The sequence below is a fragment of the Oryza brachyantha genome, chromosome 4, assembly GCF_000231095.2.
Source record: "Oryza brachyantha chromosome 4, ObraRS2, whole genome shotgun sequence".
NCBI lineage: Eukaryota > Viridiplantae > Streptophyta > Magnoliopsida > Poales > Poaceae > Oryza > Oryza brachyantha.
Genome location: NC_023166.2, coordinates 20,030,242 through 20,052,250, shown reverse-complemented (window position 1 = coordinate 20,052,250; position 22,009 = coordinate 20,030,242). Strand labels below are relative to the sequence as shown.

At 45.0% G+C, this 22,009-nt stretch overlaps 5 protein-coding genes across 6 annotated transcripts; 2 read left to right on the top strand and 3 right to left on the bottom strand.

Annotated features, from left to right (window-relative positions):
• Positions 1-157: 157 nt before the first annotated feature.
• On the bottom strand, positions 158-7,573 carry LOC102716032 (protein KAKU4). Its single transcript, XM_006652876.3, has 11 exons — positions 7,224-7,573; positions 6,076-6,166; positions 5,280-5,637; positions 4,982-5,155; positions 4,306-4,510; positions 4,133-4,209; positions 3,771-3,852; positions 3,460-3,496; positions 2,757-2,848; positions 997-1,072; positions 158-898 (listed from the first exon to the last, which is right to left on the bottom strand). Exons 1-11 carry the CDS (start codon positions 7,510-7,512, stop codon positions 640-642), a joined length of 1,740 nt encoding a protein of 579 aa, XP_006652939.1. The 5' UTR covers positions 7,513-7,573; the 3' UTR covers positions 158-639.
• Positions 7,574-8,264: 691 nt separating this feature from the next.
• On the bottom strand, positions 8,265-9,308 carry LOC102717151 (rust resistance kinase Lr10-like). Its single transcript, XM_006653775.3, has one exon. The coding sequence runs from the start codon at positions 9,306-9,308 to the stop codon at positions 8,265-8,267; it is 1,044 nt and encodes a 347-aa protein (XP_006653838.3).
• A 2,098-nt stretch (positions 9,309-11,406) lies between these two features.
• Positions 11,407-12,838, top strand: LOC102716868 (rust resistance kinase Lr10-like). Its single transcript, XM_040523259.1, has 3 exons — positions 11,407-11,491; positions 11,571-11,971; positions 12,047-12,838. Exons 1-3 carry the CDS (start codon positions 11,455-11,457, stop codon positions 12,836-12,838), a joined length of 1,230 nt encoding a protein of 409 aa, XP_040379193.1. The 5' UTR covers positions 11,407-11,454.
• Positions 12,839-13,280: 442 nt separating this feature from the next.
• LOC102715573 (G-type lectin S-receptor-like serine/threonine-protein kinase At1g34300) lies at positions 13,281-15,905 on the bottom strand. Of its 2 annotated transcripts, XM_040523760.1 has the most exons (4): positions 15,672-15,905; positions 15,100-15,204; positions 14,831-14,897; positions 13,281-14,734 (listed from the first exon to the last, which is right to left on the bottom strand). In XM_040523760.1, the coding sequence occupies exons 3-4, from the start codon at positions 14,850-14,852 to the stop codon at positions 13,470-13,472; spliced, it is 1,287 nt and encodes a 428-aa protein (XP_040379694.1). In that variant the 5' UTR covers positions 14,853-14,897; positions 15,100-15,204; positions 15,672-15,905; the 3' UTR covers positions 13,281-13,469. The 2 variants fall into 2 exon arrangements, with proteins under 2 accessions (XP_040379694.1, XP_006652937.1); XM_006652874.3 differs by lacking the exon at positions 15,100-15,204.
• A 5,477-nt stretch (positions 15,906-21,382) lies between these two features.
• On the top strand, positions 21,383-21,841 carry LOC121054211 (glycine-rich cell wall structural protein 1-like). Its single transcript, XM_040523258.1, has one exon. The coding sequence runs from the start codon at positions 21,383-21,385 to the stop codon at positions 21,839-21,841; it is 459 nt and encodes a 152-aa protein (XP_040379192.1).
• The last annotated feature ends 168 nt before the right edge of the window (positions 21,842-22,009 follow it).

The following is a 22,009-nucleotide window of genomic DNA, read 5'->3' as shown; positions in this document are numbered from 1 at the left end:
CGCGTCACCAGTTAGACAGATCTAAGGAGATCATTTAGTATGGGCGAACAGTACCAGTGATGGTGCTGGTCGTGCTTCAACCACACGTTACAGTTACAAAAAAGAGTGCAAGCGTAGCAGCAGCTCAATGAGCACAACATCCGGAGTATTGCATTGCAGTAACAAAAAAAATCCAAGCAAAGCAGGAGCCCATGGAACCAAACAATGAACAGAAAACCCCTAGTAGTACGAAATACTGGTTACATGGCGAGAATCCTCAGCATCCACCGCTGCATGAATCATCATGATACAGATAACAGAAGTAGGAGTACATCTCTAGTCACCTACATGGTTATCCTTTTGCTGCTACAGTAAATACAAACAAACATTTTTGTTCTTCCATCTGCACAACTACCCACAAGTTTTAAACTGAAAAGAAAAGGAGAGAAATGCATCTACCAGTCCTAGTAATCACATTCAGATCGTGAAACGTAGTCAAATATGAAGCCTACAACAATACAACATGGATACAAGTGTGGGTGCACGATAAAATCCACCGATCAATGCTAACTCTAGTTAACCTAGGTATCATTATCATACCACCCCGTTTGGGCCGTTAATATTAGTGGTATACAAACAATGCGGGTGCAGCAGATGCTTCTACTTTGCTCTTCCTCTTGTGCCTCGAACCACCCTTTTCCGTCCTCGCCTAACATAGGGTGGTTTTGGGTCTACCTGCGCAGGTTCTTTTGAAGTCAATCTCGTGCCGTTCTCCATAGAATCACCATCTGCTGCGTCTGTCGTAGAATCGATAATGTCATTACTGGTGGGACGCACAGCGCTGCTCGAGTTGGTGTAACTGGGATTATCATTGCCCGAAGATTCTAACCCCGAGTTGGCGTTTGATTGATCCCGAAGACTGCAGTACCAGGAAACAATGAACGGCAAACATCAGTCCAAAATAACAAAAAAAAAATCTGCATGGAAAATGAAAATTGTTTTTGCACATCATGTTACCCATTGGCAGAAGTTTTTTTGGTAGACCCATTTAAGCTTGCACGGGTGCGGTGACCTGTACCCCTTGTTCTCAACTCTGAAGAAATTTTCAAAAAAAAAAGGACCATGATAAGTATGCATAGTAGATTCTACATTCAAATTAGAGAAAAAATCATCGATACTAAGATTGCATCAGAGAGAAGAATCATATGCATGGTTTCTGCTTTAGCTCAAGCAATAGAACCAGATGAGACATTCAAGTCTTCAACTAACAAAAACGAGCAGAAGGGCTTAACAAAACTGATTCATATTTACAGTGCTCCATAGTAATTATCATCAAGCTTATCGGTTGGAGCTTCAGAAAAGCATAGGCATGCTTACGTGTGTCATTTGGGCCTGATTGCTGGGGGTTGTTTGTGAGTAGGGATGCAGATGGGATGGGTCGGCATATGCCCAGCCCACAAAACGTAGGGCTAAAATACCACGGGGGTTAACCCACAATTTCATGGACCAACATGGGTTGACCCACCGTTGCCTGCTCACCTTTCCTGGTACTGATCACTGAAGTCCGCATGCATGAGATGCAATGCATTAGCGGCAGAAACCAGCACTTGCCTTATGCTCCACCTTGCCCCAACGGCCAGCAAAACAGCACTGAATCAGCTCATCTAAATCAAATAACACATACTAGCTGGACTGCTGGAGATCCCAAGAGGTGACTCTAAGTGCATCGTGCAATGCAGTTGTGGGATCTCACTGTTTCCATTCTTGCCTCTGCTTAAAAATCCCCAAACCACTCAAAAAACAGGAGAAAGGGATGGGAAGAACAGAAGGTGAGAGAGGGAGTAGAAAAATGGACTGCCAGCGCTCCTCTATCCAACCAGCTGGCCTCCAGCGCTCCTCGAACTGATTGGCTGGCTGCAAACCTCTGTTTTTACCTCCCTGGCGGTGTGCCTGGAGCAACAGAGATGGCAACCTCTGGTTTCTTTGTGGTTGTGGTGATGATGATTCTGGTGGTGGTGAGAACAGGTGCAGTTCTGGTTGCAGATGTGGTGAGGGTGGTTGATTTTGGCGACACATAAACCCGAAGCAAGTTTTGTGGGAAGCAACCATTCGTACAATTGAAGTTGACTAAAGTACTAACCAAAATTTATTCTTTTATGTTTTTCTTTTATCAGAATCAACCATAATTGCAGACAAGCCTATTTATTTAGGTAGGATTTCTGTGATTTGACAAAATCCAATCTCTTCCCAAACTGTTGTTTACTGCTTTTCTTGAATATTTGTCTTCCTTATTCCAAACAAGTTATTAGCTTCTTTACCTAGGTAGGAGCAAGCCATATGTTGCCTAATTGATAAGTGATGACCAAAAGTTAATTGCATCAGAAATTATACCCACAACAGCTGGTTTACAAAATGTTATCACTGATTAGAAATAAGCTACTATTAGAGACAACACCTTGGAGTTACAAAACCAAATGTGACCATGTGACTGGGACCATTTTAAGTAGATAAATCAAATTATAAAATGTCAGCTTGGTGTCTATAAGTTACAAGATTTTTGCAGTGGAACAAACAAACATGTGTCAAACAAAAAAGGAGTAATGAGGGTAGAGAGCTCCAATTATATCAGATCATCGCAACAACAGATATTTTATCGGGAGGCTTGGAGTCAAGAAAAATCAAGCAGATTCAAAAGAGGATAAAGTGCACAGGCACATGAGTGGAATAACACACAAACCATGGCAAAATTAATGCTAGAAAAGGGAAACCACACAAACCTGAAGCTGAGTTTATTGACTCCCCGTGAATTTCCGGTTCTGCAACAGGAGCTTTAACATCTCCATCATGTTCAACAGCATCCTTTGTAACACTGAGAGACACGGTGACAGTGTCAATTTCAGGATAGATTCATGAAAACAAGCTAAATGAAAAATAATTGTGGCAACTTTAAAGTTATGCTATCAAATCCTCATGAATGTCATAAAAATCAGAATTTGACAGTGAACAACCATTGTAAAAGCAAAATAGTTTTCGGTATAAAGAACAATGGAGGTCAGAAGGTGATGAAAAAACATACTGGTAATGAACTTGTAAGCATAAGAGATTATTAGAATCATGCACCATTGCGGAGATTAACTCTTGCAAAACAGTTTTCTAAATAAATTGCCACTAAGAAAACTGAGCTGTTCACATTTAAGAAAAAGATACTTAAATTACCATGTGTTTAATGACAAGATGAACATGTAGAAAATATCTCCACAGGACCAAAAGAAAAGGGGGGAGATTCAGACCACACGGAGGTTAAGAATTGAGTATATGGTAGTTTAGAGGATTGATTTCATTAGAGTCATTCCTTATCTCCAACAAGATTGTCATGCAGCACATGCTGATAGCACTTTGTAATGATGATGTAATCACAAAGCTTACAAATAGATGTTACAAGAGCAGCAAATGTAAGTTTTTTTCAAAGCAAAAGCTGACCTTGTGGAAGAAATATGGTTGCCCTGTGATATCTCCTCTGCAACATAAACACCACCCCCATGCACACACAAATTTTGGGCAATTAATATACAGAAAAATAGATAATAACAATATACTACCTCCATTTCACATTGTAAGACTTTCTAGCCTTGCATAAATTCATCAATTGATGAATGTATATAATTTGTATATATGTCTAGATTCATTAGCATCCATATGAATCTAGGCAAGGCTAGAAAGTCTTATATTGTGAAACGGAAGGAGTAATTTATCATCGAAGAACACAAACAGACATGAAGGAGATAGTCTACCTATATGAACTTTGGATGCAGCATTGCCTTCATTGACAACATTCTCGACATCTTTTGCAGGGTCCACAGGATCAACAACCACCTTAAAGTTTGAAAAATGCACCAGTAAATAAAGAGATGATAATTGCGGTTCGTAAAACATACCATAGAGAAAAAAATTGAAGTTGTATTTATAAACATATAAGAATTTCCAATACATCTAAATTACTTTCATAGATATAACTCTTCAGATTTTAAATATCCGTCATTGTGACAGGCAACCAAACAGGTTTACATCACAAAATGATGAAAGTGGAAGGAATTTTACACAAAACATACAACGGAAGCAATATGTTGTGAATACATAAACTACCATGACTCACATCATTTTTGTCTTTACTCGGTGTAATAGGTGAAGAGTGCCCATTAGCCGGTTCTGCTTCTGCAACTTTATCAGAACCTAAAATACATGAAACAAATTAATTTTCCATAGCCAAAAAACCTGAATACCCATCACCCATGCCAAGGAAAGTTCAGGTGAGTAGATTAGTGTCACCTTTATTGTTTTCCTCTGGTTCATCGAATTTCTTATAAGTACCTGGTGAGAATATAGATGCATCATTCTCAAACAATCTGGAAGTAGAACAATACTGCCTGGTTTTAGAAGCATCTGGAGAACTTCCGGATGATCCCAAGCGAGACCTACGAGATTCCTCCAAATTTTCCCAAAAAGTGGAAAGATAGTCTTCCTTGGTGGTGACCTTTAAAAGGTAAAACATATAATTATGAAGTGAAAATGGATTTCTAGTTGACATAGCAGTACATGTGAGGTAGTAAATGATAAAAGGAAAGCCTGCAGGGCGCAGCCATGTAATCCCTGTCAAACTATCATGGTTTTTCACTAACTAGAGTCAATTTTAATCTGTGCTGAAATTTTATAAAAATCCACAGTATGTAGTGATACATGACCAGTAGCACTTTCTTGATATCTCGCATCCTTGCTCAAGGTTCCAGAATATGACTCGAGGGTCGAGACAACTAACGTAGTAGTATTTTCTGTATTTCCTAAACATCTAAAGGAGCACAGAATATCTAAAAAAATGAAATCCAAGTAAATGACATTATCTGGAACTAAGCATAAATCAATATATAATGAAACATAATCAGGTGTTCCCACATTTACACCAACGACCTAGAATTAAATTGCAGATGGTTTTTATCTTTTGCATTACCTTTGATGATGGGAGAGAATACTTAAACTTCCCTGCATCATCATAAATATGTAACCCAGCGGAGGGTGGTGTCTTAAACTTCTGACTACCTAAGAATGGAGATTGCCAAGGAGGCAATGACTGCATGTATGATTTCGCTAAATCAACTGGAGAACCCATACCAGATTCAAACCCCTGCAAAAATGACAACTCATAAGGGTAAGTCAACAAAGGGAGGAACCAAATAAGCACTTTGTTGTGACAGGCACATAAGATTGATGGCTAAAAAGATCAGAATGAAAAACACATTAATACTAACAGAGTTAAGCATATCAGTGTTTAATGTGCAAGGTCCATGGTCTTCAGGCTTTGAACCTAATCCCTGCCTTTTATCTTCTAGCCATTTCTTTGCTTCCATAACTGCTGCACTCAGTAGCTCAGGCGATGCATGGAGAGGCGAACCAGGAGAAAAGCTACCAGATCCAATACTAGAGAATGGAACTGATTCAGTGCAATTCTTATGGCGACTCAAGGAACGCCAAGCTCCGGTGAAATCATTGCCAATGACAGCATTCCTAGTTGGAATTTCTTTAGGAGTCCCATACTCACATGCTTCAGGGAGTGCAGAATCTGTAACTCGTGACTGTATGAGCTTTACCATTTTATCACATTCATCCCTGTAAAAATAAACACTGATAATTGAGAAAGAAAGTAATATGTTCTAAGTTTATTTAAGAAAACAAAAAAAAAATATGAATCAATATACCATACATGAAATTCTCAATATCTTGTCAACAGATAGTACACACTTCAGGCTTACTTGCATGCTTAATTGCTTAGTACTTTGGAGAGTAAGATTTCCTAGTCCTAACCAGTTGAAAAATATCATGCCTTTAATTCTCCAGTTCAAATTTTAAATAGCTTTACCCGTGTAATTCATAGTACCATAATGCAAGCACCAACTTAGGCCATATGCACCTAAGATTGCACTATCAAAAATTGTTTTGCCAATGAGAGATGAACTAGATTTATTTACAGTTAAATTTAATCCTTAGTGGCTGTCCAGAAAAAAAAACATCTTACACAGATATAAAGAACAATAGCAGTATGGTTACCTTGAGAATGTCTCCTTCATAACCATGTCCTCAATGGCAAGCTTTGACTCACTATATGAAACTATTGCTCCACGATTGTCTTCAATTTCATCTGCACGGGTATTTCAAAATTCAAATTAAAGCACTCATAAACCATCCAAAAAATAGTTCATCTGAAAGTGGGCAGCACAATGTAGTTGTGTCAGTCGACAGTTTAGGAAAGGCATAGTGCATCAACAGCAATGGGGGCGATTGTTTGGCTTTTACAGAAAAAAAAAAGTCAAATGGCATACTTGCAAACTAAAAATAATTTATGAATAAAACTTTTGTATACATGTTCTTAGCAAGCTAAAATCCAAGGCTAGAAAATAAACTACAATGAAAAAAACCCAAAATCAACTCCAAATTTAAGGTTAAAAATTCAAATTTTGGCTTATAACCATAAGCAGGAGCAAAAAGGTGGAGGTGATTGCTTCTTCGTTCCAAACATATCCAGCATAAGTAAACAGCAGATTTTTTCTAGATTCCAAAAACATCCACCGTGTCATCTTAACTCAATTTCTGTGCAAGTAGCATGCGGCTCCCAAATGAGGTTGGTTCTAAAAACCAACCGTAAGTCTAATTTAAGTCTCTTCACCTCCTATCCTATTTTTTGGGACATTATCAAAAGATAAATGGATCAATGATGGTATATTCGCAAACGGACCAAATGGAAGTGTGATAATATTAAGCATCAATTGAATGCAGAGAAAATTTAACAAAACCACACTCCATATTGTAAATTGTAAACTTCATATTCCAATTCCACAACACTTGGACTGTGTAATTAGAGTACAAGCTTATCCCCAATTCCACGTAATGTGGCAAAATTCTTACCCTACCACAATCTAGCAAGGGAAATAACCGTCAGCGCACACACTCTCTCAGCCAGTGACCTCGAATTAACAGAATTCGGGTGCTACTACTCCAGTTAGAGCAAGCAAGTCGAAACCCTAGATAAGCAGCGGAGACGTAATTAGCACGAAACAGCGCAAATAACCACCCCGCCACAACTCAGACAGTAAAGCGTACTAGAGAGCTCAGTGAAGCAAGCGAGGAGAGAGTGAGAAACGGAGATATCTGAGGAGAGGAACAGCGTGCCTACTCCACTAAACACAAGCCTTTTTTACCTCCTTCGTCGTCCTCCTCCTCCTCCTCCCCCGAGGCCGCCTCCTCAGGCGAGGAGAACAACACCGAGGAGATCACCCTCCTCGCTCCGGACACTATGGTGGAGAGCCACCCGGGGCTACTCTCCGTCCCCGCCCCCGCCGCCGACGCTTCCGCCTCCGCCCCGGCCAGCGACAGCGCGCCCTGCTTCGGCGAAAGGCGGCGGCGGGTGACCCGCCCGGACGCGGATCTGTCCTCCTCGCCGTCGTCCTCCGGCGATCGCCGGCGGCGAGCCCCGAAGAGGGACGCCATGGGAGAGGAGGAGAGAGGAATTCCGAAGCAGAAAAATCTGAGGCGATTTTCGGGAAGGGGGATAACTAACTGCTAACTCCACTCGCTTTATGCGTGCGGCGCATCCTATGACGGGTGGACCACCCCCCGTACTTCGCCTGCACGGGACCCACCTGCAGTGACCAATACAAACCAAATCGCCGCCTCTATCGAGGCGGCTTTTCCACTGCCGCTTGTTTCATCACCATGATGGGCCCACCTGTCGGTGGGACATATGGGTCACATTTCCGACGTGTTGGGTGCACGAGCGATTTCTAGATGAGATGTACCACGTGAGGCGGCTTCACGAGTTGGGCTAGGCCGATGACGGGTGGGGCCCACTGATCCAGTGGATGGGCCTGGGCCCGCAACGCATTGGGTGGGTGGGTGGGAAGAATTTCTTGTCGGGGGGAGGAGAGGGGCGGCGGCTGGAAAGTGCTCCCCGGGCCGAATGGCCCATTAACCCAGTAGCCCATTAATGCATTGGGTGGGCCGGCCCACTAATCTCAAGCCGAGGTCTAAATATCTATGAGAAAAGGTGTGAGAAAAATCTTAAACCGTATAAATTTTAAACAAACTGGTTTCTAACTGGGGTCTAGCAGTTTACACACCATTCGGAGTTTCAAACAGCTGATCCAAAATGTAAACAAAAAAATTTAAAAAAATGTAAACAAAAAGGATACACACATACACGTTTATTAAGTTTATCAACGGTGGATGTGTCATGTCGAGGCTCATGTTTGCGGTGAGTCGCCGGAGCCGGAGGTGGCGGTGCTGACGCCGCTGCCGGAGCTGGAGATCATGCGGAGGCTGGCCATGTACGCGAACGGGTTGACGGGACGGGCGATCAGCTCCTCGCCTTCGAGCATCCTGACGACGCTGCTCATCGACGGCCTCGCCTCCGGCTGGTACTGTATGCACCACAGCGCCACCTTGCACATCCTCTCCGCCTTCTCGGCGTCCGTGCTCCGGATCCCCGACGCCGCCGTGACCTCGTCGAACCGGCCATGGTCGAGCCTCTGCCACACCCACCTGGGGTACCACTCCTGGCTCTCCGCCGCCGGGTGCTGGGGCACGAGGTTGCGCCGCCGCCCGAGGATCTCGAACACCAGCATGCCGAAGCTGTACACGTCGCACTTGTGCGTCACCGGCAGCGGCAGCCACAGCTCCGGCGCCGCGTACCCGGGCGTGCCGCGGGCGCCGGTCATCGTCAGGTGCGTGTTGTCGCGGTTGCAGAGCTTGGCGAGCCCGAAGTCGGCCACCTTGGGCGCGTAGTCGGCGGCGAGCAGCACGTTGCCCGGCTTGATGTCGTAGTGGATGATCCGGTGCTGGCACTCCTCGTGCAGGTACCTCACCCCGCGCGCCGTGCCGACGACGATGCCGTGCAGCGTGTCGAACCCTATGGCGGCGCCGCCGCCGCCGCCGTGGTCGAAGAGGACGCGGTCGAGCGAGCCGTTCTCGAGGTACTCGTAGACGAGGGCCTTGGTGGTGGCGTCGAAGCAGAAGCCGTAGAGGCGGACGAGGTTGATGTGGTGGGTGCGCGCCGCCGTGCCGACCTCCGCCATGAACTGCTCCTCGGCGCGGCGGTCCAGCGTGCCGTGGAGGATCTTGACCGCCACCGGCACGCCGTCCGGGAACCTGCCGCGGTACACCACGCCGAACCCGCCGGCGCCCACCCGCTCCGCGTAGCCCCCCGTGAACTCCCGCAGGTTCTCCGGCGTGAACCGCGCCGGCCTCTCCCGCAGGATGCCGTCCAGGAACCGGTCCACGGACCCCATCTCGCCCGCCACGCGGACGTGGTGATCAAACTGCGCGGCGGCGCCCGCGCTGGTGCACGCGCCGCTCGCCGGCGCCGGCGCCTCCTCCTGCCGCCGCGCGCGCTCGGCGTGCTTGGCCTCCACGCATCTCATGATGAATTTCAACACCAAAATGGCGGCAATGCCACCGATGATGATCCCAGCTGCATCCGCGCGCAAATTGCACATTACAAAACGAGAAAAAAAAAGAATCGAATCAAGAGCACGAGCAGTACACACATGAAAGATGATTAATTACCTAGCGCGAGAGAGGTGTTCATCTCTCGGATTCAAAACTTGAAAATTGAAACTTTTATCAGCTGCCGTACGTGTTCACTGAACATTGTTACTGACATATCCGTGCATCTGTACGGATAGAGAAAAAAATCAGCAGGTCGTCATCACAAGCAAGTTCACAAAAACTTGGTCCATACTCCTAATTAACCTGCCAAATAAAAATGCTAAATGAGAAACACGTACTGCTTAGGATCGTTAAAATATCGCGTATGCCATTCCACGCCGTTGAAACTGAGAGTATGTGTCCGCTCAGAACATACGGTGTAATACATTTTTAGAGAACACCAGCAGGATCAGCATGTAATAATAGTTGAAAATTTATTCAACCAAAAGGAAGCAGATGAGTTTATCAGGTTATGACAGCAAGGGCACGTGTGATGTCATGTTTGAACAGGAAAATGGAGTGTGCGCATTGGCATTCGACGCGTCATCTTCTGACACAGGTACTGAAAAATAACTAAATAAGTAGATTTTCTAGTTATTGCCTTTTCATTTCTGTTATGCTAATAAACCAAAATTTAAATTTTTAATATTAAAGTTGAGGTTGATTTTAGATTTTTTCCGTTAGTTTATTTTTCAGCATTTTCTTTTAGATCCCTACAAACATATATATGATTTTTTATTTGCATACTATTTTTTGTAAATAAAAAAAATATGTGTTTACCTTATATTACTATTATCAAAGATGTGCCAAATTATCTGGAATTCCCTAAATTTTGACTTTAAAACCAGGTAAGTGCCAAAAAAAATTGCACTGCCAATTATTTGGCATTGTTAAGTTGGGCTACAATCCAGATAGACCCTGTGTACAGCTCAAGTTACAGACAGAAAAATGGAAAAAAAAAGAACATGGAAAGAAAAACTTGCATTTCTTCACAAATTATGTTGACCACTTGATAATCAGCTGCTGCTTTCTGCCTCTACAAATTCGTTTGTTACTTTTGCCCCTTCCAAATTTTCAGGCCCTTGAAATGAGGATTTCATATTATCTGCCGTTGAGACACTGGCGCGTAGCGCACTCCACCCTGAGAAATCAAAAAAAAAAAAAAACTCTCCTCCACCTAGAGGGGAAAAAAAAACAACTGCTTGTCACACGCGCTGCATTATGTTCACAGGAAAAACATAACCAATAAACAATTTTTGTTTTGTACTGGATCTATCTATTGAGCTCATTTTCAATGGGTTTCCATTGCAAGGTATGGGTAACTTACTAGCAAAATAAACATTTGACGTCAGTCCCTTCCTCTTTAGCATGTCCGTTAACTGTTATGCCATGGTGTCTTGTTGCCAGAGTTACTAAGCTAGTGGCAGTGTAGAACAAGACCCGGTAGTAACACACAAGTCGTCAAATTTCAATTCACAGGGAGAGGAGAGTCTGATTGACACGGTACATATTTCAGCTTACCAATGCCATTGCTGTTGATTTAAGAACCAATAGAACAATTTACTTCGAGAATCGAGAGAGAAGAAGGGGGAAAATGGAGACATCAGCTGTCATCCTGACAGAGAAATCGCCATATACAAATACACTCTGCTCCATGCAGACGAAGCTATAGTCAAACAGGATACTCCGTACTAATCCTCTTCTAGTTTCAGTTCGTTGACCTGATCAAATTCTTTACGGTTGTTGCCTCAGCGTGAAGGTTGCAGAAACGATTGTTTTTATCTCTGCACGAATCATTTGCACTGAAGAAACAGAAACAGTCCTACCAGCTAGCTGCAGCAAGCAAATGAACCAAGAAAATGTCCCAGACAAACACTACGCCAAACAATATATAATCCCTCTTTTCAGTTTGCACTGAAGCTAACCACTCCCTAGTTTATCAACAACATGGCGATCGCCAATGGAAGCCTTGCTTTAGCAATCAGTAAGTATGATTCATATGCATATGCTTCCTTACTCAGATTATCCAAACGTTTGAGAAATTTGTTATGAACATCTTGCAGTTGGGTTGATCACGGCTGGTATAGTAACCATCGTCGCCATTGTTGCGATTTACGAGTGCGCCAAGATGGCCATGAAAGTGTACTTGCGAGAAGGCATCGGCAACCAACAGCGCTACACGGCGGCGTCGTCGTCGTCCTTCGCCAACGGCGCCGGCGGCGGCGGCGACGCGGGTGTCGAGATGGGCAGCATGAGCCACTTCATCGAGGGCCTCCAGAACGAGCGGCCCGTCCGGTTCAGCGCGGCGCAGCTGCGCGTCTTCACCAAGAACTACTCCCACAAGGTCGGCTCCGGCGGGTTCGGCGTGGTGTACCGCGGCAGGTTCCCGAGCGGCGCGCCGGTGGCCGTCAAGGTGCTCAACAGCACGCTCGGGAAGCGCGCCGAGGAGCAGTTCATGGCGGAGGTCGGCACCATCGGGAGGACGTACCACATCAACCTCGTCCGCCTCTACGGCTTCTGCTTCGACGCCGAGGTGAAGGCGCTCGTGTACGAGTACATGGAGAAGGGCTCGCTCGACCGCCACCTGTTCGACAACTCGGCGCCGGAGAAGATCGCCTTCGACAAGCTCCACGAGATCGCCGTCGGGACGGCGAAGGCGGTGCGGTACCTGCACGAGGAGTGCGCGCAGCGGATCATCCACTACGACATCAAGCCGGAGAACGTCCTCCTCGGCGCCGGGCTGGCGCCCAAGGTGTCCGACTTCGGGCTCGCCAAGCTCTGCGACAGGGAGGACACCCACCTGACGATCACCGGCGCGCGCGGCACGCCCGGGTACGCGGCGCCGGAGCTGTGGATGCCGCTGCCGGTGACGCACAAGTGCGACGTGTACAGCTACGGGATGCTGCTGTTCGAGATCCTCGGGAGGCGGCGGAACCTGGAGCTCGGGGTGCAGCAGCAGCACGAGCACGGCCGGGAGACCGGCGGCCAGGAGTGGTACCCGCGGTGGGTGTGGCACCGGCTCGAGGCCGGCGAGACGGAGGCCGTGCTAGCGCGGGCGAGGGCGGCGGACGGGAAGGAGAGGGAGAAGGCGGAGAGGGTGTGCATGGTGGCGCTGTGGTGCGTGCAGTACCGGCCGGAGGACAGGCCGTCCATGGGCAGCGTCGTGCGGATGCTGGAGGGGGAGGACCACATCGCCTCGCCGCGCAACCCGTTCGCGCACCTCGCGCCGTACGCCGCCGGCTCGACGCCGTCGGGGTACACCACCACCGCCACCACGGAATCGGGTAGCTCGTCAGCTCGTACAGGCAATGGTACGGGCCGGTCAGCTTGAGGAATCAGGACGGGCCTATACTTGTGTTGCATGCTGTAATTAGGCCCATGTATTGATGAACTTACTGCATCAATATGTTTTATTTTTTTTAATATAAACCAGCTCTGCTAAACCCCCAACATCAAACACACTGTCACCTTCATTTTACATTATATTTCCTCCGTTCACAAATAAGTTTATTTTTCGGTTTTTAGATGTAATATCTAATTATTTATTTTATTTAAAAAAATTAATATGTTTATTGTTACTAGATGATAAAACATACATAGTAATTTATGCGTGATTATTTTTTTAAGCTTTCTAGAAAACTTTTAAATAAGACAGATGGTCAAACGTTGAACATATAAATCTAAAAATAAAGTTTTTCTTTTGTACACAAGTAGTCAAATGTTTTGGCTCACTACGTCCATATAAATACTAATAAATTTGGATATACAAAACATTTTTATTAACATAAAAGTGTGTAGGTAGAATAAAAACATCTTATAATTTAAAATGAAGAAAATATGTGTAGAATGCCAAACACATTAGCTGAAAGATATAATAATTACAACGGCATAAACACAGAATCTCTGTCTTGCTTGTATAAAGAGGGAATCGGTGAGGGTCAACATTTACACGTGGACTTTGACTATTCAACCATGACGTCGATTGACTTCTTGGCAGGAGGGCTGACCGCCATCTCGCTGCTTCCCCTGGTGGTGTCGCTGCTGCTCAGAGTCGTGCCGCCGCTGCTCGTCAGCATCGAGCTGCTCGAGCCTCCGCCGCCCATGATGTAATGGAAGGGGTTCACCGGCGGGACGATGGCCATCTCCCCCTCCAGCATCCGCACCACGCTGCTCATCGTCGGGCGCGCCGACGGCTGGAACTGCACGCACCACAGCGCCACCTTGCACATCATCTCGGCCTTCACCCTGTCGGCCTCGCCGATGCCGGCGACGGAGACGACGCACTCGATGTCCCCCTGCTCGTACCTGTCCCACACCCACTTGGGGAACCACTCCTGGCTCTCCGCCTGCGCGAGGTCGTAGTTGCGCCGCCGCCCAAGGATCTCGAACAGCACCATCCCGAAGCTGTACACGTCGCACTTCTCCGTCGCCGGCAGCGCCATCCACAGCTCCGGCGCCGCGTACCCGGGCGTACCGCGCCCGCCGGTCAGCGACATGTGCGTGTTCTCCCGCTCGCCGAGCCTGGCCAGCCCGAAGTCGGCCACCTTCGGGGTGAAGTCGGCGGTGAGGAGGATGTTCGCCGGCTTGATGTCGTAGTGCACGATCCTCTGCTGGCACTCCTCGTGGAGGTACCGGATCCCCTTCGCCGTGCCGACGGCGATGTCGTGCAGCGTCCTCCACTCCAGCCGCCCCCTGTCCTCCCCGTCGTAGAGGTACTTCTCGAGGGAGCCGTTCTCCAAGAACTCGTAGACCAGCGCCTTGGTGTCGGCGTCGAAGCAGAAGCCGTAGAGCCTGACGAGGTGGACGTGGTACGTCCTCCCGATGGTGCCGATCTCCGCCATGAACGCCTCCTGGACCTTCTTGTTCATGGACACCTTGAGCACCTTCACCGCCACCTGCAGCCCATTGGGCAGCTCCCCCCTGTACACCACCCCGAAGCCGCCGGACCCCAGCTCCGACGAGTAGCACCGGGTGCACGCCGCCAGCTGCTCGGACGTGAAGCGCATCGGCTTCTCGCTGAGGATCTCGTTGAGGAACTTCTCCACCGGCCCGATCTCGATCATCACGCTGTCCATGGCGTCTTGAGCTTCCAGCTTCCGGTGATGCTCGGTTGCCTCCTTCGCAATCCTGTGCAGCATCTTCTTCTTCATCTTCTTCCTGAATCGGAGGCATCGTTTGATCAGGGCGATCATCACTACAACAGCAGCTGTCCCTGAGACTGACGATACTGAAGAAACGAGACGACGAACAGTTAGTCATGAAAAAAAAAAAACTGATCTTCTATTTGCCATGGTGATAGTATCATAGTGCTTATCTCACTTACTTATGGCAACAGCAGTAGACATGCTCAGATGCGTCCTCTCATTAAGCTCGTCTTGACTCCATTGTTACTGCGTCATTGCATATATCAGCCAAGCATAAAAAAGAATATCATAATCAGTTTTTGCACATTTAATTTACATTTTTGTACTGTTCATATTTGACCAGTTCTACATTGGTTTAACTACTTTTCGTAGAAATTGGTTTGGGAACGGTTGGTGATATCCCCAGAAAAGTGAAATCAGATAAGAGCTCTGCTTTGGTTTGGCACACCGGGTATTTTGTGGGTGATGGTATCATGACAGCACTGAACTTTGTTTCTGTATTATTTTATATGGCATATCTCTCTTAATAATATCTAGCCGGGTAGCCGCCGGCCTGCAGAAAAATATTCATCATGGATTAAAAAAATTACTAACGTGCCAACAGATGGAAGTGCAAACGTGCTTAAAATTATGGATCCTGCAGAAAAGAAAACATGTTCCCGTTGATATATTCTGTCCAATCTATGTTTAGTTCATCTCAACTGAACTTCAGATCAAAGGACTTCAGACATGAAAAAGAACAAGTGATCTCAGAACTAAAAAAAAAAGAAATCACTTGTGGCATGATATAAACACATGCAACCATTTTGTTCATGGTGTCCTACAACATCGAGCTATATATGTTTGTCAGGAACGCACGAAAGGCTCGGGTTTAATCTCACTACAAAGGAGAAGAAACAACCAGTAGAACGCGGATTGCAGCGAGCCCATGAACACAAGAAGAGAAGACGACGACCACAACTGAAGTAAGAAAAACCAACCAAGCGAAGAAGAACAGCTTCAGAAAAGGAGAAGGCTTACTTTCACCGAGGATGATCTTGTTTGTTCAAGCACCCTGACCCCTGTGGCTTCTTACTGCGCCCTCGGCCTAAATGATTGAGCTCATCTCTGATCCAAAAACGATGAGAGGCCTCTCTTGCATGTCTCTCCTGAAGGAAGGGATCAGATCAGACGATGTCTGAATTTGCCTGCCTGCAGCTGAGTCTATGACAGCCTGAGAGTTGGTGAGAACGGAGGGCTCAGGAAAGCACACGTACGTGCACCGCGCCGCCGTTCTTGACGAGTGCTATGCAATATAATATACTAATTCAGATTAAGGCCTTGTTTAGTCTTAAAAACATCCATCGAATTTTTAGACACATAAATATTAAATATTCATAACTAATTATACAGTTATGGGAAAAATAATGAGACAAATCTTTTAAGCCTAATTAGTACATGATCGGTCATAAGTGGTACAGTAATTAATATATACTAACGACGGATTAATTAGATTTAAAAAATTTATCGAAATATAAAATTTATTTTATAATTAAACTACATTTAATATTTTAAATTTACGATCGTACATGTTGACGTGATATCTCTCTCAAATTTTTTTTCCGACTTTATGGGCCTATAGATCTGTAGTATTAGACCGGAGAGCGAGCTCGGCGAAAGTCGGAGAGCGGTCAACAATCGCCAATAATGAATGGGCTACGGATGCTTCCTGGGCGGAGGCGTCTCTGCTCGAGCGTCGAAACTGAAAGGCTCTGGCCGGTGGCGACGTCTCTGCTGCGAATCCGTTGAATCTTCCAGTTGCGAGCTTGCAAGATGCGCCGCCTGCTCCCCCTGCTGGCCTGGTCCAAGTCCAACCCAAGCGTTGCTTTTCAGGTTGACTTCTGTTTCTCATGCTTCTCCGGAACAAGCGGAAAAGTAGCGGCCTCATATTCTTCTCGTCTATGGTGAAATTTATAAGTTAAATTTAAAATTCATTTTGGGTTCTTTTGTTGTGGTTTATTTTTTAATCTTTGCTTTTAGATCGCCAAGATCATACATATAAAAGTTTTATTTATAATTATTTTTTGTTTGTAAATATTGTGGTTGTTTTTTTTATAAAAAAAATCAAACAATGACCACCTAGGATCGCTCCGGTTCGCAAGTTTAACGATAACTTTTAATGGCAAGTTTGATCAATGTCTTATTCAAAAACACTATGTAAATATTATTTAGTTAGTTATGATTTATTTTATCATTGAATAAACATTAAATATTATCTGTATTTTTTTGTATGTTTTGTAAAATAATCAAACATATGATTGGTTTCAAACATAAGAAACCTGAGGGACTAGTACTTCCTTAGGTCTGTGGGCTTCTTGATCTTTAGGAAACAATATAAACTCAGTGTCCAACTGGCCCAATGCCATAGAACCAGGGTGAATAGGGGTAATCCTTTTGGGCCCAAACAAATAGGGTGAATAGGGGTCATCCTTTTTGGCCCAAACAAATGGTCAATGCCTTCTTAAAAGCTCAGTGGTTGGCCCAATTCCGATCTAAAAATACAGGCATGGAGATTTTCATTTTCAGATTATTCACTGATGTATTCAATGGTTGTGTTTTTCATGCCTGAATAATTCAGATTTTCAGTTCCGGGTTGCATCTTTCAGTACATGTCCAGCGAGTTCGGTAAAAGGATATTCAGAACCGATATACGTCTTGACGCCTAATAACTAGATTTAGAGGATCGATTTGTATGCTTTGTCCCATCAACTTTTACAGCATAATTTCACTGCCTTCTTATCCAGAGATTTTCCGTGTTCGTACAGTAGTAAATACATGTGTAAACTGCAAAACATTTGCAGCAGCAAAAAATTTCCGATGCTCCCAAGCAGTCCTCCTCTGTCAGACAACCACGAGTCCACAATATACGAAAGAAACTACTAATTCATTGATGATAGAAGCGAGTGCGTCACGCATAATTTGGCAACTACGATGAATTTGCGGCGGCCTACCATGATTTTGATCGTCAAAGATAAGATCTTTTGTGTATGGCAAAAATATCTTCCATCTCCGTCAACCATCCAGATCGGGGTTTTTAATGAAACAAAAATCAAACGCTATATTTACGAAACGAAAAATAATTTATAAATAAAACAACTTTTGGGAAAAAAAATCTCAAAATCAATTTCAAATTTAAGGTTGAAAATTTAAATTTTGGTTATAAGTATAAGCAAAAGTGAAAAAATGGAGGTGTAAATAGTTCAGGCTATAATACTATAATACCCCATGCTGCTAGTTATCTTGTACTCTCTACGAATTTTTGATTGACGCCGTTGACTTTTTATCTACGTTTGACCCATCGTTTTATTCAAAAATTTTATATAATTATTGACTATTTTATTATAATTTGGTTTATTACTAAATTAACTTTAAGTATGATTTATAATTTTATATATTTAGACAAAAATTTTAAATAAGACGAAGAGTCAAACGTAAATCAAAATGTCAAATATAAAAATCCGGAGGGAGCATTACTCATCTGCTTTATATTGCAAGGCTTTTCAATTATGTTAGTTATGTTTAGATTTATCCATTAATCAATGTGTGTATTTAGAATTAAATTCTGATTTATTAGAATTTATGTAAATTTAGACAAAAAAACTGTAAACTTAAACAGAGGTAGCAGTATACAACTGCTGGTTTATTGTTGAAGCGCTATTTATACGTGTACATACGCCGTTACTTTGTGAGAAAGGCAGTGTCGACATCGATGGCGACCAAAACTTTGGGAGAGAATATGCCAAAGGCTTTGATGTTCACATCTGCAGCGAGCCCATTACACTCTACTTAATTCTCGATTAGATGCATGACGCATATATATTTGGGCATAAGCAGCTTGGTGTTGGGAAAGCAACCAAAGCACGGAGAATAATCTCCCTTTTTCTTTTTTCGGTTTACCCCCATCAGACGTGCAAATGGCGGTCAGATAATGCAGAACGGTAAGAAACCCTTTTTTTTAATTCTGAAATGGATGGTCAACAAATCTTTTAACAACTCCGGAGGAGGTTATATCTATCCACGCGCATTCCTTGTACTTTAAGCGCGTTGCTTATAATAAAAGCATTCGGAGATGAGCTTGGGCAACACAAAGCTACCAAACGGGGACGACTCAAAACGGGTCCATTTTTCAAATAAAAAGTCAAATAACATATTTTCACGTAAAAAATAATTTGAGAGAAAACCTTTTATATATGTGTCTTGACGATCTAAAAGCAAAGACTGGAAAATAAACTACGATGAAAAAACACAAATCAACTCTAAATTTAAGATTAAAAATTTGAAATTTTGGGTTATAAGCAAAACCAAAAGCGAAAAGAGGAGGAGGCTAGCCGCTGCCAACCCCCTCCTTCCTCTCCGTCTCACTTCTTCCGAAGCAAGTCATTAGAAACCGCGTGGCCATCTAGGATACGGTGGCGGCGACAAGGCTTGGTCTGTCGCCCTTCTGATATGAAAAAAGGACGACAACAAGGCAATAACGGTATCTACGCGATAGTATTGACAACATGATGATGATGGTAGCTATGTCGCGCGGTGGGGGAGCTCGACGATCTAACCCCTCCACCTAGATCTAGGGCCTTCTCCAATACAAAAGAGCACCTAGGTCGAAAGTTACTACGATGACACAACAAACAAGCAAGGGAGGACGACCGGCCTTTCTCCAGTTGTCTAATCCACCTTACGCAGAGCAACTGAGCAAGTGGCATTGATAAGAGGGCTCTTCCCAAACCATCAACATGCTAGTTCCAGACAGTGACGGACCTAGAAAAAATATTAGGAGGCGTTGGACGAAAGAGAACTGTTTCTAGTCCTTTCCTCTTTAGTAACATTAGAAATTTTGTTGGAAAGGCTAAGAAGAGCTTCAATGGTGCAGATCGGGCAGGGTGGCTGAAGCCCCTAGCCCCGATGATAAATCCGTCTCTAGCTCTAGGTGCGAATGGTGACAAGATGGCGATGTCACCGTAGGCGAGGAAACCCCTCTCTCTGACTGTTTCCCCCTAGACTGCAAACATCGACGGCGAGAGGGTGGCCACCGCCCATAGGTGGGGACTCGAGGTGGCCTTGGCGCATTGGCAGTAATCAAGGAAGCAGTTGGATAACAACAATGATCGGGGAAGCAAGTGGGCGGCGATGACATGTTGTCGTTCTCCTTCGATCGATTGTGAGTCACATTCCTTTTGGAGCTGCTTCTCTTCTATGAATGGACTCACTTTTCTAGTCGTGGGGAGCTTCCGGGAGAGGATGGAGGAAACAACTAGCAAAAGGAGATGGCGGTGATGCGGTGACAATTTGGTTTGTTCTATAAGCCGTCGTTCGAGCTATGGATGCTGATTTGGGTGGTTGGTGATACGATGTGGTTCGTCGACAATCGTTGTGCGAGTTTGTAGTGTGACGGGATGAGAAGTCGTTAGTAAAATCCTTGCCGACCGAGGATAAGACGGATACGCGATTTCTGCACTTCCCCCGCTTGCCCCTCAGTGGATAGCACTTTCTTTCGGTAAATTGGCAGGGAGGGCTAATAACCAGACCCTTGGGCGCTGTTTCCCATCTTGGAAGTGTCGTTATTTTTATGTTGTGTCCTTCGTGAGGGCGCTGCTTTGGAGAACCTTCCCTGTGCAGCGGTGACCGCTCTTCATGACTAAAAAGTTTGACGAGACATTTGGTTTCCGCTTCCTTAATTGCGGCACAACAATGATACCAGTAGCATGGTTGGAGTTGTATTTTTAGGCACAAGCTCAATATCTATTATCTATTTTGGGTTCCGTCTTTGTGCAGTTGTTAGTGGGTTACGTTACAAATTTAATACGCACGCATACTAATATTTACAACTAATTATTTTTAATGACAGTCAACATACTAGTTGCATCGAGATGTGTATATGCATCAATCTCAATTATATTAACGTCATGTTAACGATATATCGATCTAGCTGTAAAATTGATCACATAGATAGGTTTTCGCGTGCACGTTTATTGCCATGTGCAAATCGCTCGCATGCTTCATCCACGCGGTAATATCCTCGCCGCCGCAATATATACGGGGAAGATTTATCTGACATCCACCGAATTATAATACTCCCTTCCTCCCATATTATATGTGATTTTGATTTTCTGTTTGTAATCTTTAACTACTCGTCTTATTTAAAAAATTTTAAAATTATTATTTATTTTGTTTATTATTTTCTTTATTGTTAAAAGTAGTTTAAGTATTATAAATTTTTATATTCGTATTAAATTTTTGAATAAGACGAATATCAAAAAATATAAGTGAATAGTCAGAATACTGTATTATGGGACGTAACGTTTTTTAGAGTTTTGTCTGTCGTTTTCAATGCGGTTGGGAATAATAGAACAAGACACATAATTTAACGTGGAAAAACTCCTATCTAAAGTAGAGATACTAATAACGCTTCGAGATTACACATACAAGTATGACTTATATTTATAGAAATTAAATAAGACTAGCACTACTACGAATAGGATTAGAATTAGTACTAAGACTAAGATTAGGATATTTGAGTCCTAACCTAACAAATGCTTTTAGGCAGATTCCATCTTCCCCGTGGCAATTTAAATCCATAATATTCGCAAACTTATCAAAGGAGGAGACTTCGGAGTCTTTTGACCATAAGAGCCAATCGCTGAGGCCGAGCAGCTCCGCTTCAAAAGCTTTCGTCGGCCTCGGGACGCAGGGTGATGGCGAGGCTGGCTCTCCATGCGCTCCACGGCGTCGCGAGAGGCGCCGCCGCCGCCTCTTCGCTCGGCCCGGCCGCGCTGGTGATCTTGGCCGTCGTCGCCACGGTGGCCGTGGCCGCCGTCGCCGCGTTCGGCTGCGCCGACGGGGCCCGGAGGCAGCGGGCCGAGCGGCGGAAGAACAGGAGGAACGACGTCTACTACTACGGCCAGGGGTACCCGCCGCCGCCTCCCGCCGGCGCGTACGGCTACCCGGCGCAGCCGCCGCCTCCGGGGTACGCGTACCCGGCGAACGCCGGGAGGCAGGGCCGCAGCGGGTTCGGCGGCGCCGGCGCCGGGCTCGCCGTCGGCGCTGCCGCGGGGCTGGCCACCGGCGCCATCATCGCCTCGGCCGTTGACGGAGGAGGCTGCGGCGGCGGCGGCTGCGGGGGCGGTGGCTGCGGCGGAGGATGCGGCGGTTGACGTGACCGACGACGACTCGTTTAGTCTTGTTCGTGTTTTGGAATCTGGTAGTGGTTAGGTTGTCTACTTTACTCTCTCTTCTCTTGTTTATTTCCACGATTATTATTTGTAACGCATGATTACATAGTGAAAATACATGATATTTATGATTTGAAATGCGTAAAATAC